General features: G+C 46.1%; 1 protein-coding gene across 4 annotated transcripts in view; it reads left to right on the plus strand.

The window, feature by feature from the left end:
• The first annotated feature begins 5,276 nt into the window (after positions 1-5,276).
• FDFT1 (farnesyl-diphosphate farnesyltransferase 1) overlaps positions 5,277-18,327 on the plus strand; it is a 34,872-nt gene continuing 21,821 nt past the window's right edge. The window contains exons 1-4 of one of the 4 annotated variants that reach the window (XM_030879191.3): positions 5,353-5,488; positions 9,343-9,389; positions 15,995-16,092; positions 16,892-17,075. In XM_030879191.3, coding sequence (XP_030735051.2) covers positions 16,088-16,092; positions 16,892-17,075 — 189 coding nt within the window. In that variant the 5' untranslated portion in view covers positions 5,353-5,488; positions 9,343-9,389; positions 15,995-16,087. Of the gene's footprint in view, positions 5,489-9,342; positions 9,390-13,940; positions 16,093-16,891; positions 17,076-18,327 lie in introns of those variants that run through there. The other 3 variants (XM_030879192.3, XM_060301327.2, XM_060301329.1) reach the window with 3 other exon arrangements.

The raw sequence follows: 18,327 nt of genomic DNA on the forward strand, positions 1-18,327 counted from the left end.
AGGTTAACAAGGCGATCATGCGGCATGAGAAGGATGGAGGTCACAGGGGAACCTTTAGAAGGTCTTTTGTTCAAGGGGCAAGAGAAGACAAGCCAATGGAAGATCAGATAAAACAGGAGGAAGGAACTTCGGGGGGCAGCCAGTGGTGCACACGTCGGAGAAGAGGCCTTCGAGTTTGACGGTTGGTTGAATTTGAGATCATGACCTCGATTTGGTCGAATTTGAGGTCATGACCTTCAAGAGCCATTTGTGTGGAGTGGTAGCCAGTCTGCAGGGGCTGAGGACTGGGTGGGAGCCCAGGGATCAGTGAGTGTGCTCTGCTCTTCAAGAAGGTTGTCCTTGAGGGACTTCACTGGTGGTCCAGTGGTTAAAACTACGAGCTCCCAATGCAGGGGGCCAGGTTCAATCCCTGGTCAGGGAACTAGAACCCACATGCATGCTGCAGCTAAGAGCCCACATGCCACAACTTAAAAAAAAAAGATCCAGCGTGCCGCAACTAAGACCTGGCGCAGCCAAATAAATAAATGTTTTTTTTAAAAAAGGTTGTCCTTGAAAGAAATGAGAAAGGGGGTCAGGGAGGGAGAGTGATGAAAGGATGGGTGTGATGTGAGGATTCGTGTGTGATCGGGTGAGGGGAAATCCAGGAGGGAGAGAGACACCAGCGCCAGCACTTAGAGACACCTGGGCTCCGGTGGGGAAAGAAAAGTAGACCCAGAGAAAACCAGCTGGCACAGAGTAGGAGTGGGGAGGTTTGTAACAGCTAGGAGGGGAAGTTAGAGCCGCTTAGGGCTCAAGGGAGGGTTATAGAGCCACACTAGAGACCAGAGTAGTCGCTCCGTTTCCCAACTTTGTACAGCAGTCTCCAGTAGCTTAGGGTCAAAACCAAAGAGGGATGCTGGATGAACCCACAGTTGAAGGTCGTCAGGGTATGAACGGTAGAAGTCCAAGAGGGCAAAGGAGAATCCTTATTTTTTTAAGTTGTTTAAAATTATTTTAAAAAATACATCAAAAGATTCAAGCCATACAAAAGATTATAGAGCAAGACATGGAAGAATAATCCTCAGTCTACCCTGTCCTCTTAGGAGCTGACATCATTTCTCTGACTTCAGTCTGTATTGGGGGAAAATAGTAGCACCTAGCAGTTGAGTTGTAAAGGCTGATGGCCGCACCATGAGTTCTGCATCGGAACTGCATAGACTGGGTTCCGCATGGAAGCAGCGGGGAAGCGGAAACGTGGACTGCCAACAGAAAGCACAGCTACTGCAGCCCTCTGCGAGGTTATCATTCATCCTGGCAGGAGGCTCTCGGCGGAAAGTCTCAAGTTACTTCTGCAAAGGGGAAAGGCAGGGATAGCAGAGGTGGGCTGAATGAGGGTTAAGAGAAGAGGATGGTGGTACAGAACCTACAGGGCTGGCGAGGTGAACAGTGGGAATGACTCCTGTGGCCTGCGTGCCTGTTGGACGTAAGGAAAGGCTGCAGTTGAGGGATGGGGTACAGAGTCAGCGAGTCCCGGTTTCACTTAGAAGGGAGAGAGGTGATGCATTTGGACTCAGCAGATTCCAGGGTAAAGAGTTACTTATGAGCTGGAGTTTCATGATTACTGACGTTGTAAAAAACTTGCAATTTTGTGTGAGGTTTCAGTGGCCTTAGCCATCTAAAATATTTTTTAAATGCCTCCTAAATGCTAGTTCTGGGAATACAATGATAAACAAGGAAACTTCTGTACTAGTAGGAGGAGGCGGGCTTGTTACAACAGAGTGTTAGAAGCACTTTAGTAGGTTATTGTAAAGTGCTTTTTTGTGGGGGGGGCGGGGGATTGGATAGGTGACTGCCTGTCTGTGTTCTAAAAGTTCCAGTACAGTCCCTATTTCAAGCCCTGATACTTAATAAGAAGTAATGGAGACTTCTTAAGTGGCAAGTACTGTGCCAGGTACCCTGTTTAGACACTGTCCCTGACCTTGAGGGGTTCAAGGTGAGGTGAAGAGTCAGACAAGGGATAATTAACATACAGAAAGTTCAGGATGAGAGTGACCGCTGAACATCATTGAAGTACTGAGGTTTGTGGAAATAAAGACCACCAAAATAAGAATAAGCAAGTGAGGCCCTTTATTCAGAGCTTGCTATAGCAAGGGCATCAGCCCCCACCACTTGCATGTGGCAGAAACTCAGAGGCAGGCAGGGAGTGGGAAAACTTTATCAAAAAAGAAAAAATGAACTCATCATTGTGCTCTGATGGGAGGAAGTTGGCAAGGGGATGCTGGAAGCAGACTAACTCGAAGTGGGCTGTCTTACGTGATTGGTTTGGGGAGCATGTTTGGCTTTCTGTGGTTGGTCCTGAGTTGGAAGTGGAGGCAAAGAATACAGAAGCAATTGATCAAGACCTGACTATTCCAGGCCAGTTGGTGCAGAGGCTGTGGGACAGAACTGTGATACTGTATATGGTCTGGTCACTGTCTGTCTGTCCATTCCCACAGTCTCTGGCTGGGCACCTGGACCCGACTGCGGAGCTGAGGGAGGCTCCAGCTGTGCCTAGTAAACAGCAGCACCGTGCCAGATGCTTCTGTCTCTCCCTCTTTGGGAGGGAGATGGAACCTCACCTACTTTGTCTCTGTTATTTCCAGTGTCTGCCACATTGTTGTCGGTGCTCAGTGGGTGTTTGTTAAATCTGAAGAACAGATAAAGGAGAGGCCAGGGAGCTTCAGAAGAGGGTTCCTGAAGCAGGGGAGTCCACCTGAGCTGTAATGAAGGCGTGGCAGGTAACTTGGTGAGGACGGAGGAAGGGCATTCAGGGCAGGTGAATTACTTGAGTCCTGGGGTATGAACTACTGTGGCCTGTGTGGTGAGTGCTGCCAGGGCTGGATCAGGGTTTGAGAGTTGTCGAGTGACTGAATAGGAGGCTGAAATCCAAAGGGAATGTAGGTGACAAATGATGGGAGGATTTTTATTCTATGCCAGAATTCTCAGATTTTATCTTGAAAGGCATTTCCTTTGTGCAATTTAAAATAGAAAGAAGGGCATGTTTTTTCTACAGGGTCCTTTTAACAGGCAGGGGAGTGCTAAAACTCTTAGCTTTATGTCTTCTGGCCAAAAGCAGTATGCAAGTAGAGATATAAAGTTATAACTTGACAGAGTTTAAAAAAGGACCAAACATCAGATACAACGCAAAGAAATTGTAGGTAAATGAGTCAGTTCTCAGCGAAGCTCCCTTCAGTCTGTTTTTCTGTGTTGCCAGACTGGACTCGTGGAACCAAAGTCAAGAAGCCCACAGGGTCTCACCTTAAGCTAATTAAAATCATAATACCTTATAAAATAAAACTGAAAGATTGAGATTACTCAAGCTGTTACATGGGAATGGATAGAGAGAGAGAGATGGTAAACTGACCTGTAACAGTTTGAGAGAGAAGGTGGGGCTTGAACCTCGCCGGAGCAGAGAGGAAAGATTAAGAGGAGAGATGTTTGTTTCTTGGATTCCAGAGAACTGTTGAATGACTTACAAAGGGCAGGTGTAGGGAGAGAAAGGAGGAGTTAGGGATGACATTTGGATTTTATAATTAGGCAACTGGGAGGCGGTTAGTGCCATTCACAGGAGAAGCAGTCTCAATGGGAGAGAGAGTCCAGTTAGGGCAATGTTAAGTTTGCAATGCTGAGGGGACATCAAAGAGTTGCACTGTTCTGGAGGCTTGGGGGTATGTGAGCAAACAAAACAAAGTCTGTCGTCATTGAACTTATATTCTAGCAAGGAAAAACAGACACTAAACATCGTAAGTAAACTATGTATTTTATATCAGAACGTGATCAGTGCTGAGATAGGCTGGGACCTGAGACCCTTTCCTGTAGTGCTTGCACCCGGACAAATGAGCAACAGAATACAAAGAAACTATAAGGGACTAAAAATAACTGCGTGGGCAGTTGGGGCAAATCCTGAACAATAAGATACAAAAAGACCAAAACCCAACTGGCACTTCTGAGGCGCCAGGAACAAAAGCAGGTACTACATGATCCCTGCACACAGTACCACCGAAGGGGTGGGCAGACCACCTAAGCCGCCCCTCCGGCCCCACCCACCACCCACTGATCTGCCTCTACCTCCCCCCCATTTAAGGAACAAGCTCTCCCCCCTTCAGAGAGTGAGCAGGGGTACCGGTTACTTGTCTTCACTCCTTGGAGTCCCAGTAACGCCTTGCCTGAATTCCTGATCTGGCTTCATCAATTTCTATTGACTAAAGAGTCCAAAGACCTTAGTAACACTAGGACGGGAAAGACTAGAGCAGGCCGGGGAGTCGGCAGTGGTGAGGGTGGGGCAAGCTGTAGTATAAAACAGTGTGATGGGATGGGCCTAAATGAGGTGAGGGTTCAGCGAAGACTTGAAGGAGGCGAGCGAGTTAGCCAATTGCATATCCGGGGGAAAAAATATTACAGGAAGAAGGAAGTGTAGACAAGTCCTGGGGCCAAGGAGGGAGGGGTTTGAAAATGCAGGTGAGACGTAATGGGGATGGAGGGCTATTCGTGCAGAGCTTTTAGACCCTCATGGGGACTTTGGCTTTTACCGAGTAAAATGGACAGATACTGCAGGGTTTTTAGGCAGTGATGAGAGCTGCCTTAATTTTTAAAAGGATCACTGATTGCGGTGTTAAAATAGATTTGGTGGTTGGGGTAGCACGTGTTTTTCCAGGGCTTGTGAGTGCTCTAGGATCGAGATAAAAATTTCCACATCACCCTTTGATAGGCCGTAGAAACGCTTCAGATCCTTTTTTGGGACAAAATTTACGTGCTCGAAGCCTCAGGCTGATTGCACCCATTCGAGGCGCGGCTGTGAGCCGAGCGCGTCCCGGAAGAGCTAATCTGCCTGGCAGGACAAACACGTGGAGGGCTTAGCGGGCTCTGGCCCGCTGGGCTCTCAGCTAAAGCCCGTTCGGAGCCAGCCTCCCACGCACTGAGCTCCACCTCGGGGGGCTTCTCAAAGTCTCGGTTCGCTCCTCCAGCCCTGCACTGGGAAAACAGAGGAAAGCAAAGGCCCGCCCCCATTAGGAGCACCAATCCCGCTCGCCTGCCTCTTTCTCTCCCTCCAATTAGCTTCTAGGATGTGGTCCTCACGCCAGACACATCCCGCCGCCGATTGGCCGGCATCTTGCTGGTGCGAGCGGCCCAGGCCAATCAGCGCTCGCCAGTCCACCCCGCGAGCCCACGGGCAGCGACGCGAGAGACCGAGGCCAATTGAAGTTGGTTGGGAAGTGGGCGTGGCGCCGCCGCGCGGGGCTCGCCTTCGCCGCGCTGGGCCCGCCTCCGCCCCGCCCCAACCGCCGACTAATCCTTCTTTGGTTGCGGGTAGGGGCCATCCCGAGGTATCCGCGAGGTGAGCTCCGAGGTCCGACAGTTCGCCGCAGCCAGCATGGAGTTCGTGAAGTGCTTGGGGCACCCCGAGGAGTTCTACAACCTGCTGCGCTTCCAGATGGGGGGCCGGCGGAAGGTGATGCCCAAGATGGACCAGGTGGGCCGAGCATCCCTGCATCCCGGCGGAGCCGGGAGGCTGCGCGCGACCGCCGGCTTCTGGGCCTGGCCGGCAGGGCCCAGAATCGAGGGCCAGGGTTGCGGCCAATGGGTGCCAAGCGCCTCGGGCTCCCTCCTTCCCTCGGGGGAGCAACCCCCTGACCCCTGTCAGGCGGCCCTGCCCTTCCAGCCTGGTTCCCCTCTCCTTAATCAGATGTCGGGCCCAGCTGCCCTTGGTCTCCTAGGCATCCGCCCCCATCCCCAAGTTGTCTTGCTGCCTAAAATGTTAATTTTCGTTCACGACATTGGTTTTCAAGTAGTTTTGCTTCATATTGCGTTCTGTCCCTGAGATAGATGTTTTTCTGGGTTCTAATATGTGGGTTACAAAACTGAGACTGCATGGGTAGATTAAGTGGGAGAGGACGTGTGAAAGAATTTTGTGAACGTAATGAACTATGCAAATGTCACGAATACCTTTTCTGGAATGAAACCTTACTCATCCTTCCAGTTTTCAGTTACACCACCTCCATAAGCTTCTCCCCCTTTCCTGCAGTCTGATCAAGCCCTTCTTCCTCAGTGCTCCCTGAGGTTTTTAGAATACTTGTCTACTTTTGCAAGTTCTTATTAATTTTCTCTATATCTGTCGATTAGTTACCCTGTTGGCTGCTTGAAGGCCAGACTTGGTTTTATTTATATTTCACCTTCCTCACTCCTGTACCCTTTGTTAAATGAATACTTACAAAGGTATTTATTCCAACAAGAAAATCATTAAGTGATTATTGAATAAATAGACACATTCAACTGAATTAGTGGGGTTATATCAAAAGTTCTAAATTCTTTTCCCCAATGGAAGTAACACAAAACCGTCCTGTGTTTATACTCTTAGTTGTTGTTCTTTATTAAAACACTTCAGTTTCTCATCAGAAAGAAAAGTTTTCCCTTTGCCTTATAACTCAGAATCCTTCTCATCCTTCAAGGTCTGGCTTCTATGAATACCACCTCTGTTGACCATTCAGCAGATATTTATTAAACATCTGTTCTGCTTTAGGCTTTATACTGGGTGCAGAAGGGCAGGATAACATGTATAGACAAATAAGACACCCAAAGAGCTCATTGTCTTGTCAGGTCGATAAAATGTTATAAAATTGTTCATAGAAAGCTTAGGAAGTCACCATAACGAGATGCCTTTTAATGTTACCTGTGACCCTCCCTCGACCATTTTCTCTAGCACTGTTTCACCTTATATCAGTCCCATAGTCTTGTATTGCTGTTATTTGTCTATGGGTTTTATGTTCCCAAAGTACCTTTCAGATTTAAGATTCTATGTTTGATTCTGGACTTTAAGCTATTTGAAAACAGGAGTCTTGTTTGATGTACCTTTAGTGAATTAATGAACAAAAGGTGGATGCAATGCCCTCAAGATACCTCTAGGTTTTTAAACAAGAGAAACTTAAGTAACTGTGGCAGAATATAGTAAATGCCATAAGGAAATTCACAGAAGGGAAAAATCACCGCTGGCTGGGATAGGGGATTAATCTTTTGAGGGATGCCTAAAGGAAATACAGCCTTAAATTTCTCCTGTGTCTTGATCAATAGATATTTGTTTAATTAGGAGATTCTGGCTAAGAGTTCTTACTTGGCCCTTTCCTGAAATTATTTGCAGATACTTATGTTACTGTATATTTGTGTGTTTTGGGGGAAAAAGAATTCTGTTCACTATTATTAGATGCTTCCAGGGATCTGTGACCCAAAACAGAAAAATAGTCACTGCTTTACAATCCAGGATATACAGTTTCCTGAACACCTCCTGTGACAGGTAATTCACTACCTCTGGAGACTGCCCATCTCCAGAGAGTTCTGGTTTTTAGGAGGTGTTATCTTACAGTGAGGGAGGGAGCCTGATTCCTCCAGCTCCATTTTTCTTTCTCAAGATTGCTTTGGCTATTCAGGGTCTTTTGTGTTTCCATACAAATTGTAAAATTTTTTGTTCTAGTTCTGTGAAAAATGCCAGTGGTAGTTTGATAGGGATTGCATTGAATCTGTTGATTGCTTTGTGTAGTATGGTCATTTTCACAATATTGAGTCTTCCAATCCAAGAACATGGTATATCTCTTCATCTGTTTATGTCATCTTTGATTTCTTTCATCAGTGTTCTACAGTTTTCTGAGGACAGGTCTTTTGCCTCCTTAGGTAGGTTTGTTCCTAGGTATTTTATTCTTTTTGTTGCAGTGGTAAATGGGATTGTTTCCTTAATTTCTGTTTCTGCCCTTTCGTTGTTAGTGTATAGGAATGGAAGAGATTTCTGTGTATTTTGTATTCTGCAACTTTACCAGATTCATTGATTAGCTCTAGTAGTTTTCTGGTTGCATCTTTAGGATTTTCTCTGGATAGTATCATGTCATCTGCAAAGTGACAGTTTTACTTCTTTTCCAATTTGTATCCCTTTTATCTCTTTTTCTTCTCTGATTGCCATGGCTAGGACTTCCAAAACTATGTTGAATAATAGTGGCGAGAGTGGACACCCTTGGCTTGTTCCTGATCTTAGAGGAATTGCTTTCAGTTTTTCACCATTATGAATGATGTTTGCTGTGGGTTTGTCATATATGGCCTTTATTATGTTGAGGTAGGTTCCCTCTATGCCCACTTTCTGGAGAGTTTTTATCGTAAATGGGTATTGAATTTTGTTGAAAGCTTTTTCTATATCTATTGAGATGATCATATGGTTTTTATTCTTTAATTTATTAATATGGTGTATCACATTAATTGATTTGTGTATATTGAAGAATCCTTGCATCCCTGGAATAAATCCCACTTGATCATGGTGTATGATCCTTTTAATCTGTTGTTGGATTCTGTTTGCTAGTATTTTGTTGAGGATTTTTGCATCTATTTTCATCAGTGATATTAACCTGTAATTTTCTTTTTTTGTGATATCTTGGACTGGTTTTGGTATCAGGGTGATGGTAGCCTCATAGAATGAGTTTGGGAGTGTTCCACCCTCTGCAATTTTTTGGAAGAGTTTGAGAAGGATAGGCGTTAGCTCTTCTCTAAATGTTTGATAGCATTCACCTGTGAAGCCATCTGGTCCTGGACTTTTGTTTGCTGGAAGATTTTTAATCACAGTTTCAATTTCATTACTTGTGATTGGTCTGTTCATATTTTCTATTTCTTCTTGGTTCAGTCTTGAAAGGTACTTTTCTCAGAATTTGTCCATTTCATCCAGGTTGTCCAGTTTATTGGCATATAGTTGCTTGTATAGTCTCTTATGAGCCTTTGTATTTTTGTGATGTCAGTTGTAAATTCTCCTTTTTCATTTCTAATTTTGCTGATTTGAGTCCTCTCCCTTTTTTTCTTAATAAGTCTGGCTAAAGGTTTATCAATTTCGTTTATCTTCTCAAAGAACCAACTTTTAGTTTTATTGATCTTTGCTATTGTTTTCTTTGTTTCTATTTCATTTATTTCTGCTCTGATCTTTATGATTTCTTTCCTACTACTAACTTTGGGTTTTGTTTGTTCTTTCTCTGGCTGCTTTAGGTGTAAGGTTAGGTTGTTTATTTGAGATTTTTCTTGTTTCTTGAGGTAGGATTGTATTGCTATAAACTTCCCTCTTAGAACTGCTTTTCCTGCGTGCCATAGGTTTTGGGTTGTCGTGTTTTCATTGTCATTTGTTTCTAGGTATTTTTTTTATTTCCTCTTTAATTTCTTCAGTGATCTCTTGGTTATTTAGTAGCGTATTGTTTAGCCTTCATGTGTTTGTATTTTTTACAATTTTTTTCCTGTAATTGATTTCTAATCTCATGGTGTTGTGGTTTGAAAAAGATACTTGATACGATTTCAATTTTCTTAAATTTACAGAGGCTTGGTTTGTGACCCAAGAGGTGATCTATCCTGGAGAATATTCTGTGAGTACTTGAGAGGAAAGTGTATCCTGCCACTTTAATTATATAAATATCAATTAAGTCTGTTTGGTTCATTGACTTTTTTAGGCAGTCTCACCATGCTGTGGACTTAGAACCATGGTCAGCCCAGATCCCTTCAAGGTCTGTTCTTCCATCTTGATGTCCTCCTGAAAGACTTTTTAAACCTAGATCTTTACCTTTTAGGTAAAGGGTGTCATAATAATGGCTAACATTTATTGTGCTCTTACTGTGTGCCCAGTGCCTCCTAACGTGTATTATTTAAACCTTCCAGTAACCCTGTGAGGAAGCTACTATTATTTTTCCTGTTTTTATAGATGAAAAAAAAGGCACAGAGAGGTTAGTTATTGCCTGAGGTCCCACAGCTGTTCACTGGTGGAGACTGCCTTTGACCCTGGCAGTCTGAGTCCAGAGCTCACTCTCTTGACCCCATCATGCTGCTGGTCATTAAGGTGATGGGCCAGAGAGTCACATTAAGCAGAGGGTCGTCCAGATTCAGCTAAAAGCTGAACACGCTTTGTGTGATGGACACAGACTGGAAACCGTGTATCCTCAGTCGGTTCCCAGCCTGATGGAGAGCAGGTGTACAAAAGATACCTAGGAAGTGCCAAGTCATCTTAAGTACATTGAGATTTCAGGAAATTTTAGTGAAGTAGAACTGTTTTACAGTGAAAAGTTTTTAAAAAACACAGAAGTGCTTTGCAAAGTGTAGGGCCTTGAAAAGAGGTATTAGATTTAGATTAGTGGGGGAGGATCCTCTGTGGGGAAAGCCAGTATGAGCCAGTCATGTAGGTAGGACTAAGCACAGTGTGTGTGGCTGGAATTGAGTGCAAAGTGCAGTGGGTACATGTGGGAGTCCAGGAGCTGAGCTGTATTCCGTGAAGCAGGCAATGGTCAGATGCACCTGTGGCACTATGAAAGCAGTAGTTTTGGAACAGTAGTTTGGCAGGTGAATGGAATTAGGGGATTAAACTGTGAGAATAATCAAATTAATAACGATAATAGTAATATTAATAGACAGCATTTATTGAGTTCTGTGTTCCAGGCACTGGAGAAGCTCTTGAAGTCTGTTATGTCAGTGTTATCAGTTAGCTTTCGTTGGGTAACCACCCCAAAACGGAGTGGCTTAATTCTGGAGACTGGGTGCACAACAGTGTGACTTAGCACTCCTGAAGTGCACGCTCACAAATGGTCAAGATGGTCAATTTCATGTTATGTATATTTTACCACAAGTAAAAAACCAAACTCAGTGACTTAAAATAACAACTGTTACTTAGTTCACAGTTCTCTTGGAGAGCTGGGGTGTCCTGGTCTGGGCCAACTTGAGTGATTTCTACTGGGTTTGCTCAGCTGGCTGGTTGGCATGTGGCTGGACCATCTGATTAGCAGGCTGTAGGCCGGAACATTGAGGGGAGGCTGGGCCCTGTGTGTCTCATCCAGCAGGCTAGCCTGGGAACTCTGCTCTATTGACTAGAATCATGCAAACCCCAGTGTGCACGCACTCTTCCGCTTTCTGCTTGACTCACAGTTGCTACTGTCTTCTTGGCTAAAAAAAGTCACAAGGGGAGCCCAGGTGCGAAGAGGTGGAGATAGACTCCACCTCCTGATGGGAAGAGCCACAAACTTTGGCCATTTTGTAACTTACCATACTTAGTCGATCTTGATGACAACGCTAAAGAGGTAAGTGCTATTGTTACTGCCAGTTTACACATCAGGAAACTGTGGCGTAAAGGAGTTGAATTTGGAAGCTCTCGAGTGGTGGTTCCATGATGCCATCCCTGGCCTGTCTGAAGACCTTCATGCTTCCACTCTGGAGGCCACCCAGAATAAAGAGCACAGGCTTTGACTGGTCCCAGAGAGCTGATCACATTCCAGTGCTGTCACGTGTGCACCAGACACTTCACGGGCACACAGCAATTTCTGGCTTCTATCTGCCCTTCCCAATTCTGTTGTGCATTTCCTCCCTCCCTCCCTCCTTCCTATCCTTCCTATATTCATTTAACAAACATCTGGCCGCCGGTTGCATGCTTGATATTATTCTGGGTGCTGGGATAAAACGGTGAACCAAATAGGTGAAGACCTTGCTTTTGCGAATCGTACATTCTAATAGAAGAGAGAGAGAAGGGAAAAAAAAGCAAATATACAATATTTCAGGTGGAGAGAAGTACTACAAAGGAAAATGATAGAAGGGCAAGGGAGCTGAGTGTCTGAAGTCAGGGGACACAATTTATAGGGTTGTGATTTGGGTCCAGAGACTTCTCTGTGTCACATTTTCTTCTCTATGAAATAAGACTTGGAAAAAATGGTAGCATTGGATACCTCTAGAGAGGCAAATGGGTGGCCACAGTAAGGGGTAGGGGTAAGACTTTTCACAGTATAATCTTTTAAATTTTTTAAAAAGTGAGACCTGGGCTATTTCCTCTCCTAGCTCTAAGATTTGATGAGCAATGCAGTACAGTACTATTTTGTTAGTTGTAGTTTTCCTGAGCCGTTTTTAACCCCCATGAACCATTTTTAAAATATAGCTGAGTATACCTCTAGTTAGAGGAAACATAGGAAAAACCATTTTCCTTCACTTAACATTACCTTAGTTTCTCTCTTGGGTAACGAAGAAGCTGGGGGAAAAAAATTACACTTAGCAGACATGGAGGGCTGAGATTATTTCAGTCACAGAAGGATTTGGCTGTAGGAGTTCAGGGTTCCCTAAATTGACTTATCCTGAATTTTTAGGAGCATATAAGTAAATCTGGCATCATACTACCACCTGCAAGTTATGTGACATCACTAAGAGAGCACATAATGGAAAAACTCAGTGTTTTGTAATCATGCAGTTCTGGCTTCTATCAAGTCTAAATCCTATTACTTAGACTAATGTCTATGAAGTTTAATCCTGACTCTATTCCTTTTGGTGATTTAACGTCCAGCAACAGGTTCTTCCTCCGTATAATAGAGACAGTGGATCACAATCTGTCAATCACAATTTCCCAACTCCAAAATGGTCTGAAAACAAAGAGGTTTTTAATAAGTCTGGCTCAAGGTCACTTGGCAGTACAGTGTGCTCTGATATATGATAAAGTGATCCCACTTAGTATAACTATTCAAAATGTTTTGCTGAGGAAGTGTCGATAATCAGTTACAGGGAGCCATTCCACAATGACAGGCTGTATGTGCATTTCATTGCCTGTCTTCTAAAACACTCCAGATTCTGAATTGTGCTACACATCTGGCCATGAAGACCTTGGGTGGACTGCAGGTCTGTATCACGTCATCTTTAAAAGGTTGCGTAATGTTTGTATTGTGCTTGGCATGTAGTAGCTGCCCAGCAAGCGGCAGGTATTACTCTTGCTGTACGTAACTTCATTTCTCAAGTTTGTGAGGTTTTCCCTCCCTTCTCAGGGAGCCTGTGTTACTTAATCTGAATGGAAGGCCGTGGGGCGGGTTGGTTTCCGTCCACTTGTGGAACTGTCTTTCAGGTGGAGCCCCAGTCGTGGGAGGACAGTCCTGTCCTTCTCACCACTGCACACTCTTCCTCTCAATGCCCTTCATCCCTGTTTTCTCTCACTGGAGAGTTCTTGTGAGCACGCTCATCTCAGCAAAGAAAAACATCAGGAGGCTCTAGGGACAGGCCACAGTAGCTTTAGCTTTTTATTTAAAAAATTTTTTTTTCCGTTAGCTCATGGGAAGCAAGCAATGGAAATATTTTTAACAGTGGTGTTTTCCATAGTGTGTTTCATAGTTATATCTCCCTGTATGTTCTTGGCAATTTGAGGAAATTATTGTTACAGAATGAGGTATTGACACAAATAGGTGCCAGGAAAAAAGAATGATGGGGTAAGGAGATGCGAAGTGATTTCGTGACCTCGCTCCAGTGGTTAAGAACCCGCCTGCCGATGCAGGGGACATGGGTTCAAGCCCTGGTCCGGGAAGATCCCACATGCCGCGGAGCAACTAAGCCCGTACGCCACAACTACTGAGGCTGTGCTCTGGACCCTGTGAGCCACAACTACTGAGTCCACGTGCCACAACTACTGAAGCCCGCGCACCTAGAGCCCGTGCTCCGCAACAAGAGAAGCCCCCGCAATAAGAAGCCCGCGCACCGCAACGAAGAGTAGCCCCCGCTCATCGCAACTAGTGAAAGCCTGCGAGCAGCAACGAAGAGCCAACGCAGCCAAAAATAAAATAAATAAATTTATATTAAAAAAAAAAGACAAGGATGACTGCTTTAAAAAAAGAAGAGTGGAGAAGGTGTGTTGGAAAGGAGGGGGGACACCTTCAAGATTGTTGCTCTTCAGAACGAGTGCGACGATCCTTTTTTTGTTAATATGTAAATTTATTTATTTATTTTTGGCTGTGTTGGGTCTTCGTTGCTTCGCGCGGGCTTTCTCCAGTTGCAGCGAGCAGGGGCTGCTCTTCGTTGCGGTGCGCGGGCTTCTCATTGCGGTGGCTTCTCTTGTTGCAGAGCACGGGCTCTAGGCATGGGGGCTTCAGTAGTTGTGGTGCGTGGCCTCAGTAGTTGCGGCTTGCAGGCTCTAGAGCGCAGGCTCAGTAGTTGTGGCGCACGGGCTTAGCTGCTCCGTGGCATGTGGGATCTTCCTGGACCAGAGCTCCAACCTGTGTCCCCTGCATTAGCAGGTGGATTCTTAACCACTGCGCCACCAGGGAAGTCCCAATGTGTGATGCACCTTTGACATCAGCCCCCAAACCCTTAGTTGTATCCGGGGATTAAAACATTTGGCAGTGCAGTGAAAGGAATCATTGTGGCCTGATAACAACAGTTGTATGTGAAGAGCTGGCTTAGAGGTCAGAAAAGAGCTGTTATTCTGTTCCTTCTATTTTATTGTGAAGTCTTGCCTCTCCACATTTTGATAGGGAAGGAGTTGGTGAATTGTTTTTAAATACTCTTTGAACTTATTCATTTACTCATCCGACCTTCACTGAGTATTTTTATATGCCAGACTGTATGTACGAAATGATTTTACTAATATATGGTGCTTAGTAAATGTTAATTTTTACTATTTTTTTAATTGAACTTGGCAATAATTTCTCATGGTTATGTGATTTAAAAAGAAAAGCTTTATTCTCTTGACAGAAGAACATGTATCCATGGTAGGAAATAAACACATATGAAAAGAAGATAGTTCACCTGGACCCCAGCAGGGTCCCAAGGTTCACTGTTGACATTCCCAAGTGACTATGGGATTTCCATATACATACATATATATATGTATATATACACATGTATATGTGTGTACATATATTTATTTTAAACCATCCCCCCTGTTGTTAGATATTGCAAATGTTTCCCGCTTCTCTCAAAAAGAGAGTGGGGGAGACTTGGGGGGGTGGTATATGGGGACTCTGTATTTTCCACTCAATTTTCCCTGAACCTAAAACTGCTCTAAAATATAAAGTCTCCATAAAAAAATATACAAAACAGCCAGCAATTCTTTCTGATATGCTTGCATATCAGAACATGGCTTTTTTTTTTTCTGGAAAAACAGTTTTTGTCTTCCTTAGGGAAGAGTTAATAAGATTCATAAAGATCGTTACAGCTCACTGATTTGAAAGGGAAAGATGATTAGAAATCTTAAAAGGAATAGCTAGCTTTCCAGAGGATAACAGAGGTTTAACAGGTGTTAAAGGAAAACCAGAACTGGACAGTAGTTAAAGGGGTGAAATCAGATTTCATTCAGAAAAGCAACTGCAATAGAGGAAAGAGACCTCAGTATAGAACTGGGCTCGGTTCCGAATACAACAAGGAGCAGAGTGTGGGTGTGGGTGGATGGAAAAGTACTAAGAGGAAACCTCTGGGGTAAGGGGCATTCTGCTGAAACGACCTACCGGGATTCTTGCTGGAGGCAGGTCAGGGCGCCGGGATGGTGGGGGAAGAGGAACGGGTCAGATGGTGCAGTGATCATACATGACGGATGAGGGATTCTGGCTAAACCAATTTAGCAGAGTTCTTGCTAAAGCTGAGCGACGCAAAAGATAAACATAGAAGTACAAAGGTGGAGGATTGAGGAGCCTGACTAAAGTTTGGCCGAGGAGAGATTGGGGTTCTGTCAACAGCCTGCGGGTTCTGGGCAGAAGGGGAACAAGGTGAGGAAGGCGCGGGTGGTGAGCCATAGGCCGCGAGGCGGGGCTGGCCGCGGGGCGTGTGGGGCGGTGCTCGGCTCGCACGTGGGCGGGCGGGGCGGTGGACGTCAGCTCACTGCTCCGCCTCCCCAAGCCTATTGCGGTGGAGCAAGAGCCGGTCCCGCCCTTCGGTGGGCGCCCCTCCGCTCCTCTCGGGTCTATGGAGGAAAAACGGCGCTGGCCCCGCGGTTCCCATGGCCGCAGTCGCCTGCGGCACCAAGGCCATGTCCCTTTTCAAGCGGACCTTGGTGCTGAGCCCCGGCGCGGCGCCCAGGGGCGCGGGCACTCCGCCGCGCGGCTGCCCCTTGCCCCCCGCCGCTTGGCCCACCAAGGACCGGCCGCGGGGAGAGGGCGTGTGCGGCCGGCTGCGGAGCCCCGCGGTAGCCGGCCGCTCAACCCAACCCCACTCCAGCCCCTCCGCGTCTCCCACCGCCGTGTGTCTCCTCTGCACGCAGGACTCGCTCAGCAGCAGCTTGAAAACTTGTTACAAGTACTTGAATCAGACCAGTCGCAGTTTCGCAGCTGTTATCCAGGCGCTGGATGGGGAAATGCGGTGAGTGGCGCAGGCAGCTCTTTGTGACCTGGGGGAAGAAAACTGCTACGGGCCATTCGAAGCCACTTTTTGACACGGCCCCTCGCGTGGCTGTCGCCGTGCTTGTGGCGTAGCCTGAACAGGCCCCGGTGGGTGAAGGAAATGTTCGGGGTTGAAACACGCCTGTGTTTACTTTAGAATGCCCTTCCAGGCACCTGGCCATCTCATAGCTTCCCTGCAGGCCCAGCTCTTTCAGGGAGGGGGAGGGGATGTTTATTAACTTTTTTTAGTGCTGGCAGCTGGACCTGTCTCTAAGCGGCTCATGCATTTTCCTTGGCTTCGCTTATGCTACTTTGCATTTCTAGTATATTGGGTTAATTCTTCTGAAGTTGCCTCTGTGCAGATTATGTATATGACTTAGCCGTTAGGTATGATAGTATTGATAGGGAGAAGTTATTGTGTCTTTTGACTTTATTTTATCTGCAAAATAATAGTTCCTTCCAAATGGTCTGCTGGTCTTTCTACAGTTGTGCTGCATTAGTTAAATGTTTACTCATTGTGGGAGTAGTAGTGACGTGCAGCTGGCAGGTTCTTTCTTTATTTTTATAAATAAACTACAGAAGTCCATTGCTCCCATCTGAGAAAGAGAAGCCAAGAAGTTGCATTAAGTACGAAAAGTTTTGGATATCCTTTCATAGTTCTGTAGAGTTAAGGGTGTAGGAGGGTTTAGAAAATGGCCCAGCAAAAATGAGATGTGATTTTAAAACAAATATCTTTGAACGTTTGTTCCAATGTATTGATAGTTATTCCTTTCTTACAGCCATGCAGTATGCATATTTTATCTGGTTCTCCGAGCGCTGGACACTCTGGAAGATGACATGACCATCAGTATAGAAAGAAAGGTCCCCCTGTTACACAACTTCCACTCGTACCTTTATGAGCCCGACTGGCGGTTCACGGAGAGCAAGGAGAAGGACCGACAAGTCCTGGAGGACTTTCCAACGGTAGCGGGACTAACGGGATGCAGTCGTGCGCATGATTGGTGGGGTGGCCGTCAGCTGGCCCGTGTGCCTGGCGGGAACTGCAAAACCATCAGTTTCAGGGCAGTGTAGCATAATGTGGCAATGGTGCGTCTCAAGCCAGACTGCCTGGGTTGGCGGCCCCATGCTCCCACTCGTTAACTGGTGCTGCATTACATAGCCTGCCTGTGCCTCTGTTTCTTCATCGGTAAGACAGAGAGAATAATGGTCCCTGCCTCCCAGTGTGGTTGTGAGGATGGAAAGAGTTAACGTAGGTGGAGCTCTTAGGTGTTAGCTGCTACTGTCATTACCAGGATGTTGTTGGGAAGTCCAGCCTTCCTTCCTGTGGAAAGAGTACTCCAGTGCCAGTGTCGTGAAAGATGGGTTCTCCAGCCAGTGCACCCGAGAACGCAGCCTAGGTGTGTCGCGCTGCTGGCCTCTGGGGCACCCTGAACCTGGTGGTGTGCTGTGCAGCTGCAGCTCATGATGGGTGGCAGCTGTGGGGTAGGGCGTGGGCTCTTCACAGCTGAGCTGAGGACTGAAGCAGGATGATCTCTGCCACCCGCAGCTGTGTGAGCCTGGACACACCCCTTAATTTCCTTGTGCCTCAGTTTCCTCATTTGTAAAGTTAGAGCTGCGAGGCCTGAATGAGTTCATACATGTAGAGTACTTAGAATAGTGTTCTGTAAATATTGGGTATTTAGTCCACTCAGTTGGAGTTAAGTGGGTTCTAATTAAAATCTTGAGCTTTAGAAGATCCCACAAATTCCGGTTGCTGAGGGTTAGGTGTACAGTGAGTGGGTTTGGGGCGAGGGCCTCCCTCACACAGCACTGCTCTCAGATAGGGGCAAGAAGGGCTCTTCCCCCTCCCCTCACTTATTTATTTTTCTTAAGTCCATCTTTTTTTTTTTTTTTTTTGGCCGCGCGGTGTGGCATGCGAGATCTTAGTTCCCCAACCAGGGTTCGAACCTGTGCCCCCTGCATTGGGAGCCCAGAATCGTAACCACTGGACCGCCAGGGAAGTCCCTTCCTGCCCCTCACTTTAGAGGGCCCCCCTCTGGGCCACCTCACCCTCAAGGGGGGCCGTGGGAGCGTGCCTGCCCCGAGCTTGTGCAGCTCCCCTTGTAGACCATCTTCTGGGGGTCTGGGGTTGCGTGCCCCTAATTCCCTGAGACACCCCACACACACACCGACTTGCAGTCCATTTCCTGGGGCCCATTTCCTCCAGGGTGTACTG

The sequence above is a fragment of the Globicephala melas genome, chromosome 6 (genome assembly GCF_963455315.2).
Source record: "Globicephala melas chromosome 6, mGloMel1.2, whole genome shotgun sequence".
NCBI classification, from domain to species: domain Eukaryota; kingdom Metazoa; phylum Chordata; class Mammalia; order Artiodactyla; family Delphinidae; genus Globicephala; species Globicephala melas.